Source organism: Lygodium microphyllum, chromosome 15 (genome assembly GCF_053477565.2).
Source record: "Lygodium microphyllum isolate KBCC chromosome 15, Lygodium_microphyllum_v1.1.10, whole genome shotgun sequence".
NCBI classification, from domain to species: domain Eukaryota; kingdom Viridiplantae; phylum Streptophyta; class Polypodiopsida; order Schizaeales; family Lygodiaceae; genus Lygodium; species Lygodium microphyllum.
Window position 1 is genome coordinate 95,016,434 of NC_141149.1, and position 22,063 is coordinate 95,038,496.

The following is a 22,063-nucleotide window of genomic DNA, read 5'->3' on the forward strand; positions in this document are numbered from 1 at the left end:
AGTTTAAAAAATAAAAGCATAAAATAATCTAAAATATAGAATGTTAGAGAATCTAAAATATGTATAAAGCATTAAAGAATAAAATCCCATGATCTATTTATCATTAAGTTTTGATACATCATTTTTTACATAGATTTTGACTTGTTGCAAAGCACTCAACAACATATAATTCTTGTCCATTCTTTTTCCCATCTAAAAGAAAAAAAAATCAAATAAGATTTGAACTACTATATCCCAACCAAACCAAAAAATTCCAATATTAAACAAGCTCACCTTTATACCACCAATACAAAAGTTGAAGCTCTCCATATGAACACATCACATCAATAATAGATGCTCCCACAAATTTAGGAGAGTCCAATAATCACTCACTATGATTGACTCAATCATTCCACCTGGCATATGAACTTGAATATCAAATGCTTGTCCCATGTCTTTAATGGACTCCAAAGGAATCCATTGGCCTACTTTCTTCATCCAATGTCAGTAGTAGAAGCGCATGTACAATGATGAATATGCAATTAAGCAACAAAATGTAAGCCTAGAGACCACCACTCTACATGAAAAGATGTCACCTTTGTGCACCCCATCCACCTTATTCCACTCTTCTTCAAGATTGAAATTAAGAAAGTCCTATGTTATGTTCTTACAAATGAACATGGAGGGACATTGATGTGCATTAGTTAGATATATGCAAAAACATGAATTGGTACAGATAATGAAAGACCCACTAATCTTGAAGCTCTGCTGAATCTCAACAAGCTATGAATGTCATGTACAATTTTTTCATTTTTAATATTTTGAAGCATCACTCATCAAGAATGGGCCATTCCAAAGAATTGATAGGTGGACAAGGCAGTAATTCAAGAGAACCATATGAATCAATCAATGTAGGCACTATATACATGAACTTATAGAAAAAAATCCCACGACGTAAAAGATATTGTGTTGACTTTTCAATCATCATTTTCTCACCCACATCCACATGTAGAGCTTTTTTTGTCCCAAACAAGCTTCCCAAAGATTGGCCCTCAACAAGATTCAAAGGGAAAATATATGATAGGAGAGAAGCAAAAACATATGAAAAGTTAAGAACATAAAAGGTGTGACTTGAAATTTGAGGGGAAAACTTGTTGAGTTTTCTGAGGAGGTAGCTACAAGTCCACACCATACACATGTTAAAGTGATGCAACAAGACCACCATCTCCAGCCTCCCTAAAACCCAAGCACTCCACCTTTCCAATGCTTTTGTAGTACACTACGATGATGAACTCGATGAGGCCCTATTGCTAAAAGTTGCATGTAGACCCATGAATCTTTCTTGAACAGTGCTCCTTTTCATTTTCCATGTTCATCCTTTGTATTTTGTACATAGATAGTAGATATGAAATCATGGGGTCACCTTTGCCAACATGTAGATGCCATTAGAATGGTAATGAAAGTAAGGAGGGTTGTGTGGATATTGTTGTGTGAGCACAAAAAGATGAGAAGTTTTGTGGAATGGAAGAAATAAAATTATCATGGAAGAAAGAGAAGAAGTTGGGTGTTGGGTGGTTATGGTTGGGAGAATATGGGGGCTCTATGGCTATGGCTATGCTCAGAAGAAAGAGAAAGACTAGTCATATGTGGCTATGGCTTGAGAGAAGCTCAGGGCTTTGTGGCTATGGTTGTGTGAGGATAGAAAGACAAGAAAATTTGTGGAATGGAGGTAAGAGAATGACTATGGAAGAAGGAGACATGTGGGTGCTATGTGGCTATGGCTGAGAGAAGTTAGGGCTATGTAGCTAGACTGAGAGAAGTTGGGGATGTGTGGCTATGGCTAGAGAAGCTAGAAGCAGAGAAAGTTGAGAAGATTTGTGGAATGGAGGTAATAGAATGACTAAACTAAAAGCATGTCTTGCAGAAAAACACCAAAATTTACATTTTTTTACTATACATGTCATAAAAAGAGGTTTTCAGGATAAAAAGGCATTTTTAGATGGGGAAGGGATTTTCAAATTTAGGGTCACCTTTTTGGACACCCAACGGGACCCATCTTACATAGGATGGTGAAAGTGGGGGGAAGGGAGGAAGATGGGGAAGGGGACATATAGGGACAAGCCTATAAGTGGTAGGCACAAGGGAAAAAAGGGAGTGGATAAAATGTGCACACCACCCCCTCTCTAATTGGTCCATTTCAAATCTTTTGTCATTAGGAGAGTCATTAACTCTTAAGCTAAAGGGCCCTTTTTGAGTCTATATTCCCCCTAAAGCATATTCTCAAAGATTATCCAAGCTGCATGTGAGATTTTTGTATTTTTCATATGCCCTAACATAGTGTTGTCAATGATTGTAGATAGCCAATACATCATCTTTTTATCATTTGCATTTTATTCTTTCCATACCTTTAATTCTTTTGCAGTCACAAGATCGCTCAACTTTAGCTCCTTTTCTTCACTTAAAACAAACTCAAAGAGGACTTTTCCAATGAGAAAGTTTATCATATGAAACTTCCATGATAGGTAGTTATTCTTGTCCAACTTCTCAATGATGGAGTTTCCACCGTTCTCTACCATTATCACAAAATTGATACAAAGCGACAAGCAAGTCTTCTATAACCTTTTACAACAAGTGCATAGTATATACTTTTTCACTAATTGCTCAACTATACATGTAATTTGCAACTTATTTATAGATAAAACTTGCATTTACTTTTTTGGCAAGCATATCAAAACTTACGATTTTAAAATTTATAACCTATGCACTAAGTTTTGGTCCGCATAGTCAAAATCATAGTATGCCCTGAAACTGTTATCCACAACCTTGCAGATTTAAAATGGAGCCCAAAATAGCCATAGATGGCCAAAAAAGTAGGCTTATCTGCTCCAAAATATACAATCCTCTACTATCATATCAAATCTCATAGCAATTTGAGATTTTTGCTTTGCCCTGCTTTTAGTATCTCCGTAGGTACTACCCAAGAGAAAGAATGGGAAAGCTTCTTACCCGTTGCTTGCTTGCTTGCTCGAATCCTTGCTTCTTCTCCTTTACTTTAGCCTTCAAAACCAGCCTCTCTCATTGACACCACTCTAATATTATGTCAAGAATATATGGTGGGAGGACTTGCTTGAGATGTTGCACCAAACACACATTATACACACAAGAAGAAGCTCACTCAGGAACACAAGAAGAGAGACGGAGACCAAAGTGTTTTTTTGCCCGTTTATTCTTCTTCTTTTTCACACAATACAATGTACACAAGGTATAGATAAGATAGAATATAAAGGAAAGTGACGTACTAAGTCAAACATTGCATAACTGATTATACTAATCCATTGGCATTATAACTATGCCTGTTATAGGTAGGTGCAACAAACTAAATATAATAAGTGATAAATCAGTGGTTATGTGAGGATCATAAAATGACCAATGGCGTGCTAAGTGTAGATGTGCGGACCCACCTCACTAGGTGGTCCATCATTAATGTCTACACATGTGAGCTTTCCATCTCAATAAGAGAGAGAGAGAGAGAGAGAGAGAGAGAGAGAGAGAGAGAGAGAGAGAGAGAGAGAGAGAGAGAGAGAGAGAGAGAGAGAGCATTGGCAAATGGAGTCCATGCTTCAAGCAATGCCAAGGAGCATCATACCTCAATTGAGGCATGTATCTCCATTGAGGTATATGTATATACCATACCTAAACGAGATATATTTATATACCTTGATCAAGGTATGTGCATGCAAAGATTACCTAAATGAGGTATGCATGCACCTTGATTAATATATATGCATATAAGTTGGTTGTGGTATATGTATGCACCTTACTTGAGATATATGGCCATGCGTATACCTTGCAATTGAGGTATATGGATGAACCTTGATCGAGATCCATACATAAATATAAAATATTATCATAGTAGTGTGCATAAATAGGTTGTTTAGCTAGTATCATTGTACCTCAATCGCAATTGGTTTCATGGTTGGTTTTGTCCATGTCTTTGACCATGGTCATTACCTTTACCTTGATCAAGGTGCATGACTAGACTTAGAAGTCTTACATGGTACCCTTCACCATGCTTGCATGCCACTCATATACAACAATTTAGAATTTGAGTACCATGATCATGGTATGGGAGGGTGATTCCTAAGTGAGCTAATGTTACCAAGTGTATGATAATAATGGCACTTCCTTGTTACATGAGGTGTCCTTCAAACCTTGAAGTGGTTCAAAGTGGAGACCCTTACCTTGCAATCACCCTTATGGGAAAGTTTATGAGAGGTTTCATTGATGATGTTCTTCTTGGAGTGCTTCATGAAAACCTTGAAAGGCTTTGTGTGACAACGAGCTCGGCTAGAAGGTAGCATGGCTGAAGGTTGGTTGGTGTCTGAGGTGCTAGTGCATATTTCACAATGGCTACCAACGGTGGATCTAGACAACAAAATGCTATGGTCGCTAAAGGACGATGATAGACTAATTGGAGATGTGGTGTTTGGAAATGGGGTAGAAAAAAGAATGGATGTCTCAATGGAGGAGAAGGTGAATCACTTTTCTATGTTGCACCATGCCTCTATGGAGACGTGGCTCGCCAAGCACCAAATCGCTAGGCAAGATCAAGAGGAAGTGCGATTTGAATTTCGACATAGTACGCGTCATCGACTGATTCGATATCCCGAGGGCATGGAGGAGATGTTGTGGTTCATGTCAACACGATGGTTGCATGGAGCTTTGACCGCAGCGTCTCGCGAAGGGACAGAGGTCTCAATGGAGGAGTCGGAATTCTCGAGGGGATGTAGTCCAAAGGTGATGAGGTGTTTAGGATTTGTCGTATCTATATTTTATATGTGACATCTAATTTGAGTGTTTCAATGTATAGTACAAAACATATAGTGCAGCGTGGTCGTGCAGACGGCATTTTCGCGTGGAGCATATTGACAAAATGCGCTCCACAATGGACTGTGGTATCATGGCAAGGTTCAAGCAAGAGAGCCGGCGACGAGCAACAGATCCAAACACAGTTGTAGATGAGACGGAGTATTTTGGGAACTTGCAAAGTATTGTTACGGTAGATTACCGTGGCTTCTCCATGATACTATTCGATGTGTAGTGGTTCAAAGTGGTACTTGGAGGAGCTGGAGCAACAATTCGACAAGGTCCATCTGGATTTCTCGAAATAGATTCCAAAAGAAAATGGACGGATTTGGGCGACACCTTTGTGTTGCCGGCCCATTGTGAACATGTGCATGGACTCATTTGTTTGTTTATTGTATTACGACATGGTACATGTCACAATGGTTTAAAATCTCTTGTACGTGTTTGTGAACATGTAATCTTCTATCCAAACCCTCGACAACCTCGATGGTGGTATGTTATACCTTTAACTCCCCAAAGTGCAAGAGTATATGATCAAAGTGATGTTTCGAGCATAGATGAAGACAATATGCAAATAGAGGGGTCGATATTGCAAGGGGTGGAGGCCACCGAAAGCTTGGAGCTAGCATCAGCTAACAATGATGGAAATACAGGAGTCCTTGAGAACGATGTGGACTCATTCTTTTGTGGTGACATGTCTATCGACCTTCTACTGTATGCAGAGTTGTGTCAGGAGATTGACATGGGACCATAGGATACTTCATATTTGGAGCATCCACTTACTCAATTCGTTGACCAATCGCTTGTAAGGGTACATAAGATATACATTTTAAGTGAGATATTTTTTTTAAGGATTTATATTACTGTGCTTTGTGTGATTTAAATTGATTATTTTAACATCATTTTTTGTCTGTGTAGGTGACATTTCTAGGATGGGTCGAGGGATGAGCGATGAGGAGTTACAAGATATCTTCACGTGCATGTCTCCAGACCAGATCGCAAGATTCAGAGACATGGCAGACCAAGAGCTGTCTCGGTCTTCGTCAGGGCGCTCTGCTAGATCTACTTCAGCGCGATCGGATGCTTCAGCTTCGAGCAAATGAGCTCGACGCTCCAGAGTTGGGCCGGAGGGAGGGAGTGCTTCAGGGTCAGGGGGATGTTGCTGAGATACAGAGGCAGTGAGCCCGTGGTTGACACGGGATACAGGTGTGACTCCTTGCTCTCGTGGTGGTCTCACGAAGCGTGGGCTCAGGCTCAGGTGGATGCTGTGGAGACATGGATGCGGTGTCTCCGTCTCATCGTTCAGTTGGAGTTGCATCACCTCCAAGATTTGTCACAGCTGTGGGGACGTCTACTCTAGTTACTCCGACATTTGCTCAGCCGTCAGCAGGTGGCATCCCTATAGGTGCCACTTCGACAGATATTACCCCGGTCGGTACACCGGATGCACAAAAGACCTCTTCTGGATATGCCCAGGAGCGTGGACGCAGATGGGAGAGGACCCATCTTAGGCATACCCCAGGGGGATATGCATATCTAGTCGATGATAGGTTAGGAGTCATCATCATGAATGATGAGGGGAGGAGGGTGATGGCTCGCATGAGAGAGTTGTGCCAACAAGTTTTTCGACACAACATCTTAGATCATTGGAAGAACATACCGGAGGGGAGCAAGGACTACATAGTAGCATCCTTGTATGAGGAGTTTCTGATTCCAGCCTCAGTAGATAGATTTTCTACGGACTGGATGATGGATTGCATGTGTGCATATATGTCACACAAACGATTTGACGTACAGAAGGTAATCAAGAGTGGGGCTGCAAAGCTCGAGTGGTTAGACGCAGACGACTGGCGCCGACTAAGGGAGGAGGCTACAGATTCTCCAGGACGTTGGAGTCAGCAGCGCGAGGCGGCGAGGGCACGACTCGAGGCTGGAGTGGTCCATCATCTTGGGAGTGGCGGCTACATGACATATTTGGAGGACTTTGTAAGTTTTTCTTTTGTTTTGCTTGTTTATTTTTTTGCAATATCCTTTATACTGACAATCATGTTTCTAACAGTTAGCATTTTGTTTTTTTTGCAGCACTCCATTATAAATCGCGATCCGACCGGCCTTGAGACTCGATATGCAGAGAGGCACGGTCTCACTTCATTGATTGACCGATTGTATAGACGCGGCGGCCCTGTAAGTCACTCATATTTCTTGTTCGTAGTTACCATGTTTAATTAGAATGCATTATTGCATGGTGGACTGATGTGTTGTTGTTTCTTTTTTTGCAGAGTCCGTTCGATGCTCCTTTGCGACGGGACAAGCTTTCGGAGGGCGAGGGTATATAGCTCGCCCTTGGATCCGTGGAGCTCACACACCTTTATTTTTTGGTTGCCTAATCTGTGTAGACATTTTCTATGTATTAGTGATATCTTGTCATGATTGTACCAATCGCTTATTATGTGATCATGTATTTATTTCATGTATCAGTGTTATGATTTCAGTATACTTTGTTTTTGTTTGCACGAGCATTGTACACAGTGCAGAAACTATTTTAGCACACAGTGCTATATTTGCCCTGCCACAAATTTTTTTCCCTGTTACCGTCGCTATTAGCATCGCAAATTTATTGCTCAAGTTGTTATTAGCGTCGTTATTTTTGTCGCAAACTGTCGCTATCAGCGTCGGTATCAACGTTGCAAATATCAACTGTTCTATGGCGTCGCCAATAATGACACTTTTTGCGACGACGAGGGCAAATTTTGTTATTTACAATTTGGTCGCTTTTAACGTCGGTATAAGGCCTATATCTTGTAGTGTAATGAAAAGGGCCTTGTTAGCTAGATGTAGACCTTAGCCTCCCTAGGCACATCATTGACACCATCAACCTTTGAAAAACCACCAATTCATGTTGCATTATTCTCCCTAGCCTCCTTAGGTACTCTACCATTTGGCCATCCTTGCAGACCTCGAAGTTGGGAAAAAGAACGTAAGTGTAGCTTTGGTTGATTCATAGATAGGTCCTTAGCAAGGCCAGTGGCTATTTGGCCCTCATTGTAGCACATGGAATGCATGAAAAGTGATAAATCCCAATCAAACATATGTGTGTGTGTGAGCATTAATGTGGGAGGACCCAAGAAAGGAGAGAATGTTGATGGAGTATATCTTATAATAATAAAACGTTCAATTTTCTAAAACAATCATTCTAGACTTGCAATCTAGGATTAGCAAGTATAAGAGATAAAATCATTAGACTTTACAAAGTATTACTACACATAGATGAATGATAGAGGGTGGAGCAAGTATTGAAAGGGAGAGGGTATATAGTAAATAGAGGGAAGGAAAATCGTAATAGAGGGTTTGAGCTTGGACAAGGTATTCTTAAGAATGAGCTCGTAAAGCAAACAAGATGCTACATGGCAAAGGTGTTGCAGAGTGGCCTAGCTACCAATCATGTTTTATTTCAATAAAATTAAAGTATATGATTCTATGTAAGGTTTTTTCACGAACAATTACATTGGGCACCTGGTGTATGATTGATATCAATTGATTAGCTAATTTGTTTGAGGTTGGTTAATGATATCAATTGATTAATATCTTTGTTCTAGCTTTGAGTTGAGGTGGAGGAAACAACCATTGCTATTGCAAGTGAAGCAAAGATGTTGTGCTATCATAAAGAGTGAAGTTAAGTTGTCCCATTATTTGTGAGCCAAGAGAAGGTACCACACAATAATATAACAACTTTGTTTTATTGGCAATGAAATACTGACCAATTGATTGCACGGTAGTGAAAAGCTGATTGTGTGAAGCTCCAGTGCAACAGCCTAGTGTCTCTAAGGATCACAACTAGAGTCTCTCTATGTATTTGTTCATGTGTGTGTATATCTTATGTGCTTATACGTCTCCATGAATCTCAGGCTATGCGCGTGAACCGCACATAAAAACACGAATCGCGATCTGGCTTTTTGAGCCCAGATCAGAGAGAGATGGGCGACATTGTGCGGCCTTATTTCCACGATTCCTTTCATAAGCCCCCTTCGATCGTGAAATGTTTTCTGTTGGACCATGGCTAAGATTGATTGCGGAAAGAATGGATCCCTTCAGCACTGGATTAGACATGCGCAGTTAGGTCGTTGTGCACTTCATAATGCACTATGTTATCAGGTGCCTTCCCATCAAACAAGCCAGGAAGCTGGAAGATAAATGATCTTCTTCTCCCGCATAGGCTTGCCCAAATCCACTGTTTATGCCAGGGTAACCAATGCAAACTCAGACAAGATTGCAGGTTGAATTCATCCTTGCAGGATCAAACTATACGCGTTCCTCTATCAAGTGTTGCGGCTGCTAGTCGTCATACCGGAGAGTCCTCTCAGAATTTGATCGAACACGAAAATTTAGAGCCAAACAGCAAAGCAATCATCAGATTCTTGGGCGAATGCACGGAGATTGGCAAGTGGCAATCAGGCGTGCAGGCTCACAGTTACATCATTCTATGTGACATCAACCTGAATGTCTTTATCGGAAGTGCCCTCATCAATATGTATGCTAAGTTTGGAAGCCTAGAGGATGCTTACAAGGTCTTTGAGACAATGGCCGAACGTGACGTAGTATCCTGGAATGCTATGATCACAGGTTATTCAAAGCATGGACATTCTGTTGAGGCTCTCAGCTTGTATTGGGTGATGACCAATGATGGAAAAGTCAAACCAACAAATGTGACTTTTGTAAGTGCACTCAATGCATGTGCTAGGATGAATAATCTGGAATGTGGAAGGCAGATACATGCACATGTCATCCAGAGTGAGCATGAGATAGACATCGTTGTTGGAAATAGTCTAATGGATATGTATAATAAATGTGCTGCTGTAGAAGATGCCTGCCAAATCTTCTGCAACTTGCCCGAATGCGATGTTGTATCATGGAATATCATGATTGCAGCATGTGCTAAGAATGGGCCATTTGAACAAGCATTCATGCTCTTTCAGCAGATGAAACACGAAGCTGTGGAGCCAAATGAGTTCACAATTGTGGGCATCCTTAGTGCATGCTCTAGTATGAGAAGTTTAGAACAAGGCAAGCAGATACAGGCTATAATTGAAACATCAAACGATCTCAAAAGAAATACCAACTTAAGTAATCTCTTGCTGGACCTTTATGCATGTTCTGGTAGCATGCTTGATGCACACCAATTGTTTGAGAGAACATCCAAATCCAATGTTGTCTCATGGAATGTGCTCATCAATGCTAATGCTAAGATTGGTAATGCAAAGGAAGCATTAAGTCTTCTTGCCAGAATGGATGCAGAAGGTGTGAAGCCTAATGAAGTGACTTTTCTGATCATGTGTAGTGTCTGTGATAGTTTAGATCATTTGAAGATGTCAAACCAGCTATATTTTTACATCATCTATACAGGAACATACTTAAACACATTAATTTCCAATGCCCTTGTTGACATGTATGGTAGATGTGGAAGCTTGAAGGATGCATGCTTTGTTTTTGAAAACATTACAAAGAAGGATGTAATTTCTTGGACAACGATTATTACTACTTATGCACAGCACAATGGACATGCGTTTGCATGGGCTTCTTTCGACCAGATGCAATGGGACGGCGTGTACCCAAATGAGGTAACTTTTATGGCTCTTCTGAGTGTTGTTTCTAGTGTAGAAGACTTACAAAAGGGCAAGCAACTTCAGTGTCAGATGATCCATATGGGAATTAAGCCTCGTCTTTCTATATTAAACAGTCTTATTGACATGTATGCAAAATGTGGAAGTCTTAAAAGTGCACATGAAATGTTTGATGAATTATGTGAACATGACATAGTAAGCTGGAATGCAATGATTTCAGGTTATGTGAAGTATGGGTTTTCTCAAGATGCCTTGCAGCTCTTTTCACAAATGCAAATCGAAGGAACTTGGCCAGATGAGGTTACTTTCACAAGCATCCTTAATGCTTGTGCCAATCTAGTAGCTTTGCAGCAGGGTAAACATATTCATACTACTGCTTTCGTGATTGGGCTTGACTTGAACCCTTGTATAGGTACAGTTCTCATTGACATGTATGCAAAATGTGGAAATTTAAATAGTGCCCGGCAAGTTCTAGATAGGTTATCTGTACAAGATGTTGGATCATGGTCTGCAATGATAACCGCGTATGCTCACCACGGACATGGAAAAGAGGCTCTCCAAATGGCTGATCAAATGCAAGGTGAAGGGATGAAGCTGAATATCGTTACTCTTCTAGGCATTTTGAGTGCATGCAATCATGCTGGTCTTGTCTATGAAGGCTGCTACTTTTTTGACATTATCAGTCATAGGCATGGTGTTGAACTCACAACAAAACACTATGCTTGCATGGTTGACCTTCTTGGGCGCACTGGCCAGTTTGAGATGGCAGAATATCTGATTCAAAAGATGTCACTACAGGCTAGTGCTTCTTTATGGATGGCTTTGCTTAGTGCATGTAGATCTTATGGGAACATTGAGCTTGCAAAACGTGCAGCCAAGAAGGTTCTTGAGTTAGAACCCCATAATGCTGCACCTTCATTGGTGCTATCTGCCATGCATAATTACTGTAGGTTAGGCTTGTAAGACTGTAACATGGAGCTTGTGGGGCAGGCGACAAAATGAGTTAGAACTTTGTGATGCTGTATTTGTCTCGCATTTAGACTGTCAGGAGTCATAGATTGCAGGGAATTGTATAATTGAAGGCCTCACTATATATGCAAAGCTACACATAAGTACAGGCTCAGTAATAAACATGTCCATAAGCCACTTCCCAGAGTTCTGTGGTGCCGGCCACTTGTGTAGAAGTGTGTCAGGTACCTTAGATAGCCTTGCATATCTTGAGAGTGCAACATCCCTATAAAACATTTTCAGCAGCAACCTGTGTGCCATGTGAATGTCTACAAGGTCTGTCACAGGTTTTTGTGGCAGCAAGGGGCAGGTTCATGGCTGTTACTTATTGCTGGTTATCTTTGTGTAGGACAATGTGGGGGAGTCAACATCACCATCAGCAAAATCTTGCAAGCTTGGGGTTTTCTTACGTTTAGCATTGTCAAGGGTGCTGTGGACACCTCACTCTCTTCAAAGTGTGAGCAGTGTAAATTTGTTAAAAACCCCTATCATATGACACAATCATGTAGTTTGCAGTGCAGTTTTGAACTAAAAATCAGGCTGCATACTTGCAGCTGATCAAGTTGGATAATCGTGTGTTTTACTGAGTGTTGTAAGGGGTCTATGTGGACCAATGGGCATGAATATACTAACTATCTCCAATATCTATTCTTTTCAAGTGTTGTCATGTGCCCCACTGACACATGAGTAAGGATAGTTTGCAGGACAGCTTCTGTGCATACAAAGATGACGTTGATATTTGTGGGTGTAAAGAGATGTGAAAGCTGAGCGCAGACTAGGCCACAATCCTGGTCATACAGGGGCACAACATGCTTGTGTCATCATCTGGCAGCTACAACAAACTGGTGATGGCCAGTTTTATGAATGAAGAAAGGGGAGGCAGAGCTTATGAAAAGATATCCTCGCTTCTAGTTGTACATTATTCATGTTCTCTCTGCCTACATTTTGTTGCAACATTTTATCTCTTGCTTGCTCCAAAGTCCTTGATGGTTGCTCTTGAATTCATCGTTTTTGTGTATTTCTAAGTTTCAATGCCTCTCTCTTCCCTTTTTCCACATCTCTTCTCTTCAGTGCTCTCATCCTTACTGCCATTGTATCTTGTGATTTTTTTTTGTAAGCATGCACACATCTGACATGATGTAGGGTTTCAAAGGTGTCTTTTAGCAAAGTAGCAGAATTTTCATCTCACCAAGAAGTGCAAGAGCATGCTGCTGTTTATACATTAATCATATTTTCCATCTCACTGTTGCTTGTGTGCTGCTTTACAATTCCTAGGTTACAGACACTTTGTGCTTTAGGTATTCACACCTGAATTCTGCTGATTCAGATCTGTTCCCTAATTAGAAAATTTGGGTTTTCTGCTCCAGATGGTTCTCTGCCTGCATTTTTCAACTGAGAAGGATTTCTGCTGCGTGTGCTTCTTGTGGGGCATTTCAGGAGCTGTCTTTTGGGCAGAGACTTGTGGTTTGGCTGCAAGTCTGGCCCAGAAATGTGTTCTCTGGGGGTTCAGAGAGAACCAGCAGCTAGGTGACATTCATGTTGTTCTCTAAAGGCCCAAGGAGGTGCATTTGCAGGGGCAGAATGCAGGAAATGCCTGTGTTTTGCTGCAGCTTGCCATACAAGCAGGACAGACTGTGTTTTTCACTGGCCATCGGAAACAGCAACCAGGGTAATATCTGCATTTTCACTCAGAGACTGTCATGGAGTCATGAATTTTAATGTAATGCTCTTGGGACACTTTTAAGTTGAGCGCATGAGAGATTAAATTGAATGTGAGTTACTGTAACAAATAATCCTTGCTTGGGAAGTGGGTGCCAGTGGGGTAACTAGGTCAGATCTTGGCTAGGGACATTGAATAGCCCCTTGGAATGACTTTTGATGTCATGGGGTTAGGGACTTATATAATTTAAAATCTCTCATTAAGGTTTGTGAAAAGTTTCAACCCTTTCAGGTTCAAAGAAGTTAGGAATTTAAAATTAGGGTTGGGCAATGGCCAAAGTTTGCTAGAGCCATGTAGTTTTCAATTTATTGAAATTTTATTGGCTCCAAATTCAGTCTAGAAGCTGAGTTTTGCACGGGCAGGTTTGAGACTTGGCATGCAGCTATATTTGGGAGCCATGCAAGGTTGGAAAGAGCCATTTTCGGACTTGGGTCAATTTCTAGCAGAGGGAGCAACTTGGCAGCAGGCGACTGGTTTTGAGGCTGAATGAATTGGATGCAGGCAACAGCTGATTTGGGCCATTGGCAGATGCTGGTGTAGAAATGAGGGCATCTGACAACAGCAGAAACCCTAAAAACAGTAGGCAATCTGTGTACATGTGTTCACAGTGGTATGCAACTGCTTCTGAGTGGCATTTTGGGGCTGATGACAGCAATTGTGTGGGTTTCAACTGTAGATGACAGCTTTGGGAGCATTACTTGCTGTTGGCAACTGCTGTACAGGGCCAAAAATCAGAAATTTTGTGCATGTGCATTTTGGTGAAAAAATTTGACAATGTCAGCCTCAAATTTGAACCTGAAGAGTTGCTGATTCTAAATTTGCTGATACCAATCTGTAACTAGCAAAGATTAGGATGGCATGGTTGTATTGGGAGGTGTACATGAATGCCTCAGTGTTTGAGGAAGGTTGCTGATATAAATTCAGTCAGTGGATAAGAGAATCAGTGAGATTTGGTAGTCTGCTAGAGGGCTGATGTGTATGCAACTAGTGAAGATTCAATTTGGGCTCCCTAGGATGTGGAATCAAGGGGTGAATTGAATTTTAGGGTATAGAGAACAAGTGGTTTGAAACTTGTGTGTCATTGTGCTTGATTTGCTGAGGATTGGAAACTCTGATGTATCTCTTGAATTCGTGGAGTGGCTTGGGAATCCGACATATTTCAATTGTATTAATTTTTTAAATTTAAATTAATGTGAAAAGAAGTATTGCAAGGTATGCTAATATTATTGGGCCCAATCAGTATTGGCTCATTTCAATTTCTTGAAGGCAATCTAGCCCAAAGTGGAAAAATATTGAATTGTCCCTTTATAATTTATTTTGTGCATTAATTGTTTGCTACAATTAGTGTTAGGGTTTCACTACCCTTTCTTGAACAAGGCTAGTTTTAGGTGTTGGGTTACCAATAGTCTTTGGGCTCTCAATTGAGTTTTGATCCCTATCAGCCACTACTCTTGTACGTTTGTACAAGTGCACAGATGCGAGCATTTATTTATCGATAATATTTGAACCTTTTCGGCACTTGTAGTGTAGGGGACACAATTACAAATTTGGAGGGGGATACAATGATACTTGTGATTGAGAGGGTTACATGTTATAGAAGTGTCTACTTTGCTCGTACATAGTCATGGTTAATAAAGGGTGGTTGATCACAATATTACACTTATGCAAGATGGGTTTCATTGAGTCTTAGATGCTTTCTATATTGTATCACTTCGAGTTTTATCCAAAGTTCATGTTGGATCACTACTTGATTGGCCTAATGGGGAGCTACATGGCAATCAATAGGAAGCCAAGAAGATCATGAGCTCTCTCTCTCTCTCTCAACAGGCAACACTTATCTCTTTTGAAAGCAAGCTTGCTATTCAACTCCTTATCAAAATTTGATAAATACAATAGTGTTCCTTTCTCAAACTAATAGGTTACACCATCTTGCCCATTGATGGTATCACTCATAAATACGTAAATGTATCACATGGATTCAAAAGAACGGATTTCTAAAAATACTATTGTTACACATTTTTTGCACAAGTGTGGGTATCTTATACAATGGTTATTTTCAAATTGAATATAAAAGGGATGTGCTCTATTTTGAAAAAATCCATAGATAGGGGTATTCTTTAATAGGCTTTGAATAACATGATATAAAGGGTTTATATATAGTGGACCCCTTGAATACACCGTGCATCTAGAAGCAAGTCTCTCCACTTGTAATCAACTCCATAACCTTTTGATTAGTGCATGCGACCTACACTCTTGTACAAACATAAAATAGTGTCGCAATGTTTTGAAGTACAATCTCATTTGTAAGGATTATAATTGTTAGTTTTTTAATGTCTCATTGTGTTGGGTTGAACAACTTGGACATGCTTGGCCATCCCCTCTACCTCAAATAACAAGGCTGTGTATCCAATGGCATGGTCTACAAAGAGTCAATAAATGGTAGGCATACTGACAATTGCGAACTAGCATGGCCCTCTAGTAGTTAGCAACACCTGTCCTTGATTGGAAACCTTGATTTGTCAAGCCTCTTGATCAAGCTCTCTCTGATTTAGCCATGGCCACCCTCATGTTTCTACCACCACACATTTTTGTATATCATTCTAATAATTAGTATAACCATGGCTTGTGACATAATACACAAATTGACCTTTTAAAGAAAGCAACCTAGTTTGTTAACACGGCTACTAAAATATGCCTTGATTATGGCATGGCCCCCTTGTACTTCTTAATGGAGATAGTGACCTCTACAAGGTGATCATGGCCCCTATTTTAACTATGATGGGTGCAAATCACAATCCTTGACATTTTTCCATGTAGCCTTTTCACAGTCTTTAGCTATCATTGTAACATGGTTGCTCCCCAAAACCCATGACAAAAGCTTGGTCAATATCAGCCCACCTATCTCGTTAAGCAAAAGGAGTGTAAATGTGTGGGCTTGTCTATGATATCCACTTACTAATGGCAACGATTCATAATATCGCTGTTGCCTTGCTTGCTAGCTAGACTACAACAACTTCCGCTTGGTGGATGTGGATTATGGCATCTAGAACATTGATTTGTACCATCAATAAGGGAGCAAATAACAGTCAATTAAGCTATCACATTGATATTTTGTATGTTCTCTTATATCGTACTTGTTTATGCCTATATAAGGCAGTTCCAACCCAATGTCCTTTTTCCATTGTGGCCATTGTCCCTCTTGGGCAAGTCTCCCCTTATCAACACATTATCCTTGTTGCCATCATATTAGGGAGGTTAATTGTCACAAATTTGAATGAACATGTATCTCAAATAATTGTAGCCAACCAATTGAATGGGAAATCTATCGCATGTCCATCCAATTCCACACCTAAGTAGTCCATTTTCACAATGGGTAGTTCGCTCCTTTAACTGATAAAGGAGCCTTGACATATAATTGTGGCATGGATGTCTTTTGTGCATCAAAACCTACACTATCCATTTCTTTGTGGAGGGTATTTTGTATATTCTCATTAGTATTACCTATGAAATAATTAAAGCTCAAATTGTCCTCATTATATGTGTATGAAATGTGTGAAGCTAATATGCTAAACCTATCATTGTCACAAAAAATACCATCAAATATACACTATTTAGACTAAGCAATCTATTAAGCACATTTTTAGCAAGATACAATGGTCAAGCAAGACACACATTTAATGAGCATAGGTATCATATAGAGCAAATGAATCCATAAGTACAAACAAGACCCACAAACTGAATTTAATTGCATGCAAGCAAAGCAAATACAACATTTGACATTGTACCAAGGAGGATCCACAAGCAAAGTACTCTTTGAATGTCAAAAACATGAATAACTACAATGTGATGTGAAAGTACAAGTGATCCAACAAAGGGGTGAGGGTACACATATGTAGATACAATTCAAGTAAGTGGATGATTAGCAAAAAAAAAAAACACAGTGGCCATAAGACTAGATGCATGTAAAGAAATGTTAAGGCAAACATAAAGAAACACAAATAGTGCAACAAAATGATGAATATTATGAAACATAGGCTATAATAGGTTGTGACGATGGCAAACAATAGATAACAATTGGAAATAAGGACAATAGGTGGGACAACTGTCAAGGGGTATGGTAATAGAGGAGATGATGGCTCTTGGCTATGATGATAATGATTAAGAAGTGGGAGGGTTGAGGCTACATGCCCACAACATATATTTTTATAGGGGATTTTTTGGACATTTTTCCTATTGATTGAAAATAATGCCTTTTACACAAATAAAGGTTTAAGGGTTATTTTAATGGAGTCAAATTCAACATGAATGCAAATTTTTGTGTGAATGCATGCATGAGCTTTGGTGGCTCAACACCCTCTTTTAGGCCCTAAAAGGGTTCAACTAGAGAGACTCTTACTACAACCTCTTTTCACCCAAACAAATGTAATCCCAAAAATCCAAGGCATTGAACCGAGGGTGTTACAAGGGCCTACCCTGACCATAATGGTGATAAATATCTTCTTTTGAGTAGCCCAAGTTAATGGGTCTAGTGTTTTAATAAATAAATAAAAGGAAATATATAGATAATATAAGATCTCCTATATCAAATCATGTGTGGCAAGAGTATTAGTGAAGAGGCATAAAGGAAGGAATGAAGAGGGTAATGATGATGCAATGAAGAGGTAAATGTGATTACTTGATGTGATTGTTGTGCATAGGAATCCAAATTGACCACTCTTTGATGAGGTAAATAGGGTGGATGCTTACAAAATGCAAGGGTTTTTCATTTGGAGGAAGCTTGCATTTGAAGATTTTTATCTCATCCAAATTTCCTATTTCATATAAACATAATGTAGGGCATGCATGATGTAAGGGACAATGTAAAATGGGATGCAAAATACAACACTGTGACTTGAGCAATTCCCTTAAAGGAGAACTGTTTACTTTCCCAAGTGATCTTTTACAACAATTATCAACTCGACACAAATGGAATATGATACCAATACTACACAATAACATAAATACAATGGCCAAAATCTTATAAGTATCAAGAAAACAAGTCACCCCTTTCACTAACAAAAGATGGAAGGGAAAGCTATGTGGCCTCTTCTCCCCATCATTTTTTGGTGAAGGGGAGGGTGGACTAAAACAATCCAATGTCAAATATGCTAGAGTACTGGTTGATTGTTGATTGGCTTCGTAAGTAGATCGACATGATTCTTTGATGACTGTATAAATACAAGGAATATGGTGCCATATTCCACCTACTCCTAAATGTTGAAGTCGTGGTGTCTCCTCTGTATATCATGACTTCACCATTTAGTAGTAGGTGAAGGTAGGGTCCCTTGCTAGTGCAATGGTATTTTGGATATCATTAGAATCACGTTGGACTCAAAAACGGTTCTCCCAAGAAATGCTAATTTAGTTTAGATAGAGATAATACCAAAATTTTCCCCAAATAGGAGAAATATATTTTTTGATAATTTGGCATTATATTATATATATCTATATATTTTTTGTTATTTTCAAATGAAGATGTTTCACAACTTTAATGATGAAATAAATACAAAAAAATGCTGATGTAGAGAAGATTGCATTTAATGGCTTGGGTCCTGAAAATTTAATGCTTAGGTAGGTGCTCCAAACATTTAACAAATGAAAACTTTTCACATTGTCTTCTCTCACCATCTTTTGAATTTGTGTTCGTTCAATTCCCTTATATTTATAAATGACAATGATATTCCTTTGATAATGGCTATTTGCTATTGATTTTCTTCCACAAGAGAGAACAAACCTATTTTCTTTGCATTTTTACAAAATGAAAGTAGTGGGTGCTCAAAAAAATAGAGCAATCTACAATCTTCATGTTGAGAATACGAGCCACTATATGTTAAATAAGCCTTTTACTTTCTCTAATAATGAAAACCACTTGTGTAGGATGCATGAAGCAAAGAATTTAGATCTATGGGTCAATGAAAAGCTCTATCCCATGGACCCTTTGAGAAAATCTACAATCCCATTCAAAGGTGTGACATCTTTGCTCAACTTTGTTGGTGATGGATACAATGGGTTCTTAGGATATACACATGGTCTTAATGTGGATGGGTAGGTCGTATAGTTAGAGAAGGATTTACTTGAGTAAGACAATATATATTTAAAGCATGTTGTGAAAAAATATTTGAAGAAGTTAGAAAGATCAAAACAGACTATTTTGTAGCTACAAAAAGAAAAAGAAGTGTCTTGACTTAAGCGAACAACATTGGTCTCCACAAAAGAGAAAGGAAGCTTCGTGATATTGCTCAACCAAAGGTAGGAAGCCATAGTATCACAAAACACGTAAATGCAATTAAGTGAGCAATTCTTATTACTTCTTACTTTCTTTTGTATAATATGTGATGAAGCATGTGTGTATACTCAATGATGTCCATTAATTTTTGTAAGTATTAGGTCCTTATTGCACCTTGATCAAAATGGTAATGACATGCTTGACTCAACCGATCATCTAATGTTGGTCTTTGTGTAAATTGCTAGGGGATGGAATCAATAATGAAGAAAAGAAAGTCTAGGAAGATCACTAAAAAATACATATAGAACCTGATTAAAAAATAATAAAGAGCATCCAAAAGACATTTGAGAGATTCTTGGTTAGGTGAACATTTCACACAAACGCTATGCTACAATCTATAAAACTTTGCAAGCAAAGATGAAGCAAATAAATGTAAAAAGCTAATCATTGTTGAATTGCACATTTGTGAGTTTTTCTTACTAACTTAATGATGATATTTTGCAACAAAGACATTTTGCTTGTACTGGGATAATCATTCTATATTGAAGTCATATATAGCTCAATTGAAGGAGATATGGTCTTTAATCAGTACAAACTGTGGGAGCCTTCACTCAACCGCCAAGTCCCACAAATCGCTTATTGCTTCAAGTGTTTCAAGTCGAATGCTATGGCTACTTCTCACATAGCCGTACGCGCTCTCCATCCTACAAGTGTAGTGAGCTTACCTTGATGCCCAATTGAGTAGTCTCCTCCCCCAAGCACTCGGATAGCTCCAAGATTCGAGATGTAAGCTCAAGCAAGCTCAGTCCTCTACATCCAAGCTCCATCCTCCATAGCTATGTGCACGAGATGAGAGAAGAGAAGAGAGGAGAAGAGAAAAGAAGAGAAGAGAAGAAGAGAGGAGAAGATGGAGAGCTTCTTTACTACGGTCCCTCACCCTCACACACTCACTCCCTCACACTCTCACACTCCCTCTCTCAAGCACAAGCACAAGCACAAGCAAGGAGAAGAGAAGAAGAGAGCCACTTTAGCCACACACCAAGAATGAGTTTCTCTATTTACTTTTTGACTTTTATACATGCCCTCATCCCTTTGGACACCCATCCCCTTTTTTACATGACCAGCCGTTTTAGCCAAGGTCTTCTTTTCTTATGCATTTCCTCTTTTCATAATTCTTTTGCCCATGAGCTTCTACATTTATAATTTGCACAAGAGGGAGCCTAGTGCTCTTTTACAAAATGAATTACATTACACCTTGTGCTTTCTTTGCTAGAATATTTAGTGCACCTTGCTAGAATACTCGGTGCACTCATTGTTGTACACTTTCTACACTTTTTTTTAAAGCTTACTTTTTTTTTCACTTTTTTCGACTGGGCCGTCTTCCATTTTCGAGTTGGGCTTCCTTTGTCTTCCTTTTTGGGTTGTATGGGCTGTAACATTACCCCCCTCTTAGTTGAGTGCCAGTCCCATGGCACTTGTGGGTAAGGGCTTAGGTGGTTGAAGGTTTACCTTGTGGGTTAGTGATGGGGCTTTTGTGGGGATTGGACATGGGAGAGGTGCGGTGATTGTACCTTAGGGAGACACGTCTAACCATTGGCAACGAGTGGACCTCCCTAGGTATGTCCTGCCCTTTATGTGACCTAAGCGATGTGGAGGCATAAGGGTTAGGGGGTAAGGGAATGGAGCCTATTGACCTTGGCCACTAGACGTGCCTAACTTGAGGATCCCTAGGTGCAATGATTGTGCCACTTATCAAGTGAGGTGTGTTTTTTTGCTTTCTATTTGATCTTCTTTTCCTTTCTTACTCTTGTCTTTGTACTTTTTATTATCCTTTCTTTTCTTTTACTTTCTTTGCTCTCCTTTTTTTTTCTTCTTTTGATTTTTTTTTTTTTGGAACAAACAATTTAAATGAGGGTGCATGCTAAGAAGCATCCCATTGCGGAGTCGAGGCCAAACTGTGTGATGACTTGAGGGATTTGCTGAGGAATGCCCTACTTTGTAGATGACAAAAATGGGTGGTTACACCTTTGCTGAGTACCCCTTTAAGCTAGTTTTGACATTGAGTGGAGTAGATGACAAAAATGGGTGGTTACATGTAGTGAATCAATTGTCACTCATATCCTCCAAAAGGTTCATGCAAAATGTTAGCGCGGCAGGAGGGTGGCTCTCATCATGAGGTGCACCATTGCACAGCTATCAATCCCAACATTGAGGTAAAAAAGAGAGGTGGTAGCACTCTTCCTTTGTAGTAGGCTTTTGTAATAATACCCACAATAGGTGGAGGTAATTACAAGTGGTGATGAAAGTAGGGTCAATGCATGAGGAGAATTCATTTAGAAAACTTGTTATAGAGGGGTGGAGATCCCTTTTGGTTAAAACTAGGCTTTCTTCAAGCATTGAGGTATTTACATTATAGACCAATGGGAAGTCGTATCTACCACTCACCTCCGGGTTGAAATCAACTCCGAATCTTCTTAGGTAGGGCATGTAGATAGGATCATCCCACTCATAAGATAGTGTGATGCAGAAAGAGATCCAGGCCTCCAAGCTAGAGTCCCAAATGTTCTGTTGCCACGTTGGTTATGCCTCATATCCCTCTATCCTCTG

At 39.7% G+C, this 22,063-nt stretch overlaps 1 protein-coding gene across 10 annotated transcripts; it reads left to right on the forward strand.

The window, feature by feature from the left end:
• The first annotated feature begins 8,654 nt into the window (after window positions 1-8,654).
• On the forward strand, window positions 8,655-19,250 carry LOC148024787 (putative pentatricopeptide repeat-containing protein At3g01580). 10 transcript variants are annotated; one of them, XR_015693357.1, is made up of 3 exons: window positions 8,655-11,043; window positions 11,821-12,385; window positions 12,839-12,954. XR_015693357.1 is itself a non-coding variant. In XM_087694428.1 (2 exons), exons 1-2 carry the CDS (start codon window positions 8,988-8,990, stop codon window positions 12,027-12,029), a joined length of 2,265 nt encoding a protein of 754 aa, XP_087550554.1. In that variant the 5' UTR covers window positions 8,655-8,987; the 3' UTR covers window positions 12,030-12,974. The 10 variants fall into 10 exon arrangements, 8 of the variants coding, with proteins under 8 accessions (XP_087550554.1, XP_087550555.1, XP_087550557.1 ...); XR_015693358.1 differs by lacking the exon at window positions 11,821-12,385 and adding an exon at window positions 13,554-14,450 and having other exon boundaries at window positions 8,656-10,763; window positions 12,839-13,140; XM_087694428.1 differs by having other exon boundaries at window positions 11,821-12,974.
• Window positions 19,251-22,063: the final 2,813 nt, after the last annotated feature.

Excerpts from the sequence above, each read along its gene's own strand:
- LOC148024787 (XM_087694426.1), top strand. The coding sequence starts at position 8,988 with ATGTTATCAGGTGCCTTCCCATCAAACAAGCCAGGAAGCTGGAAGATA.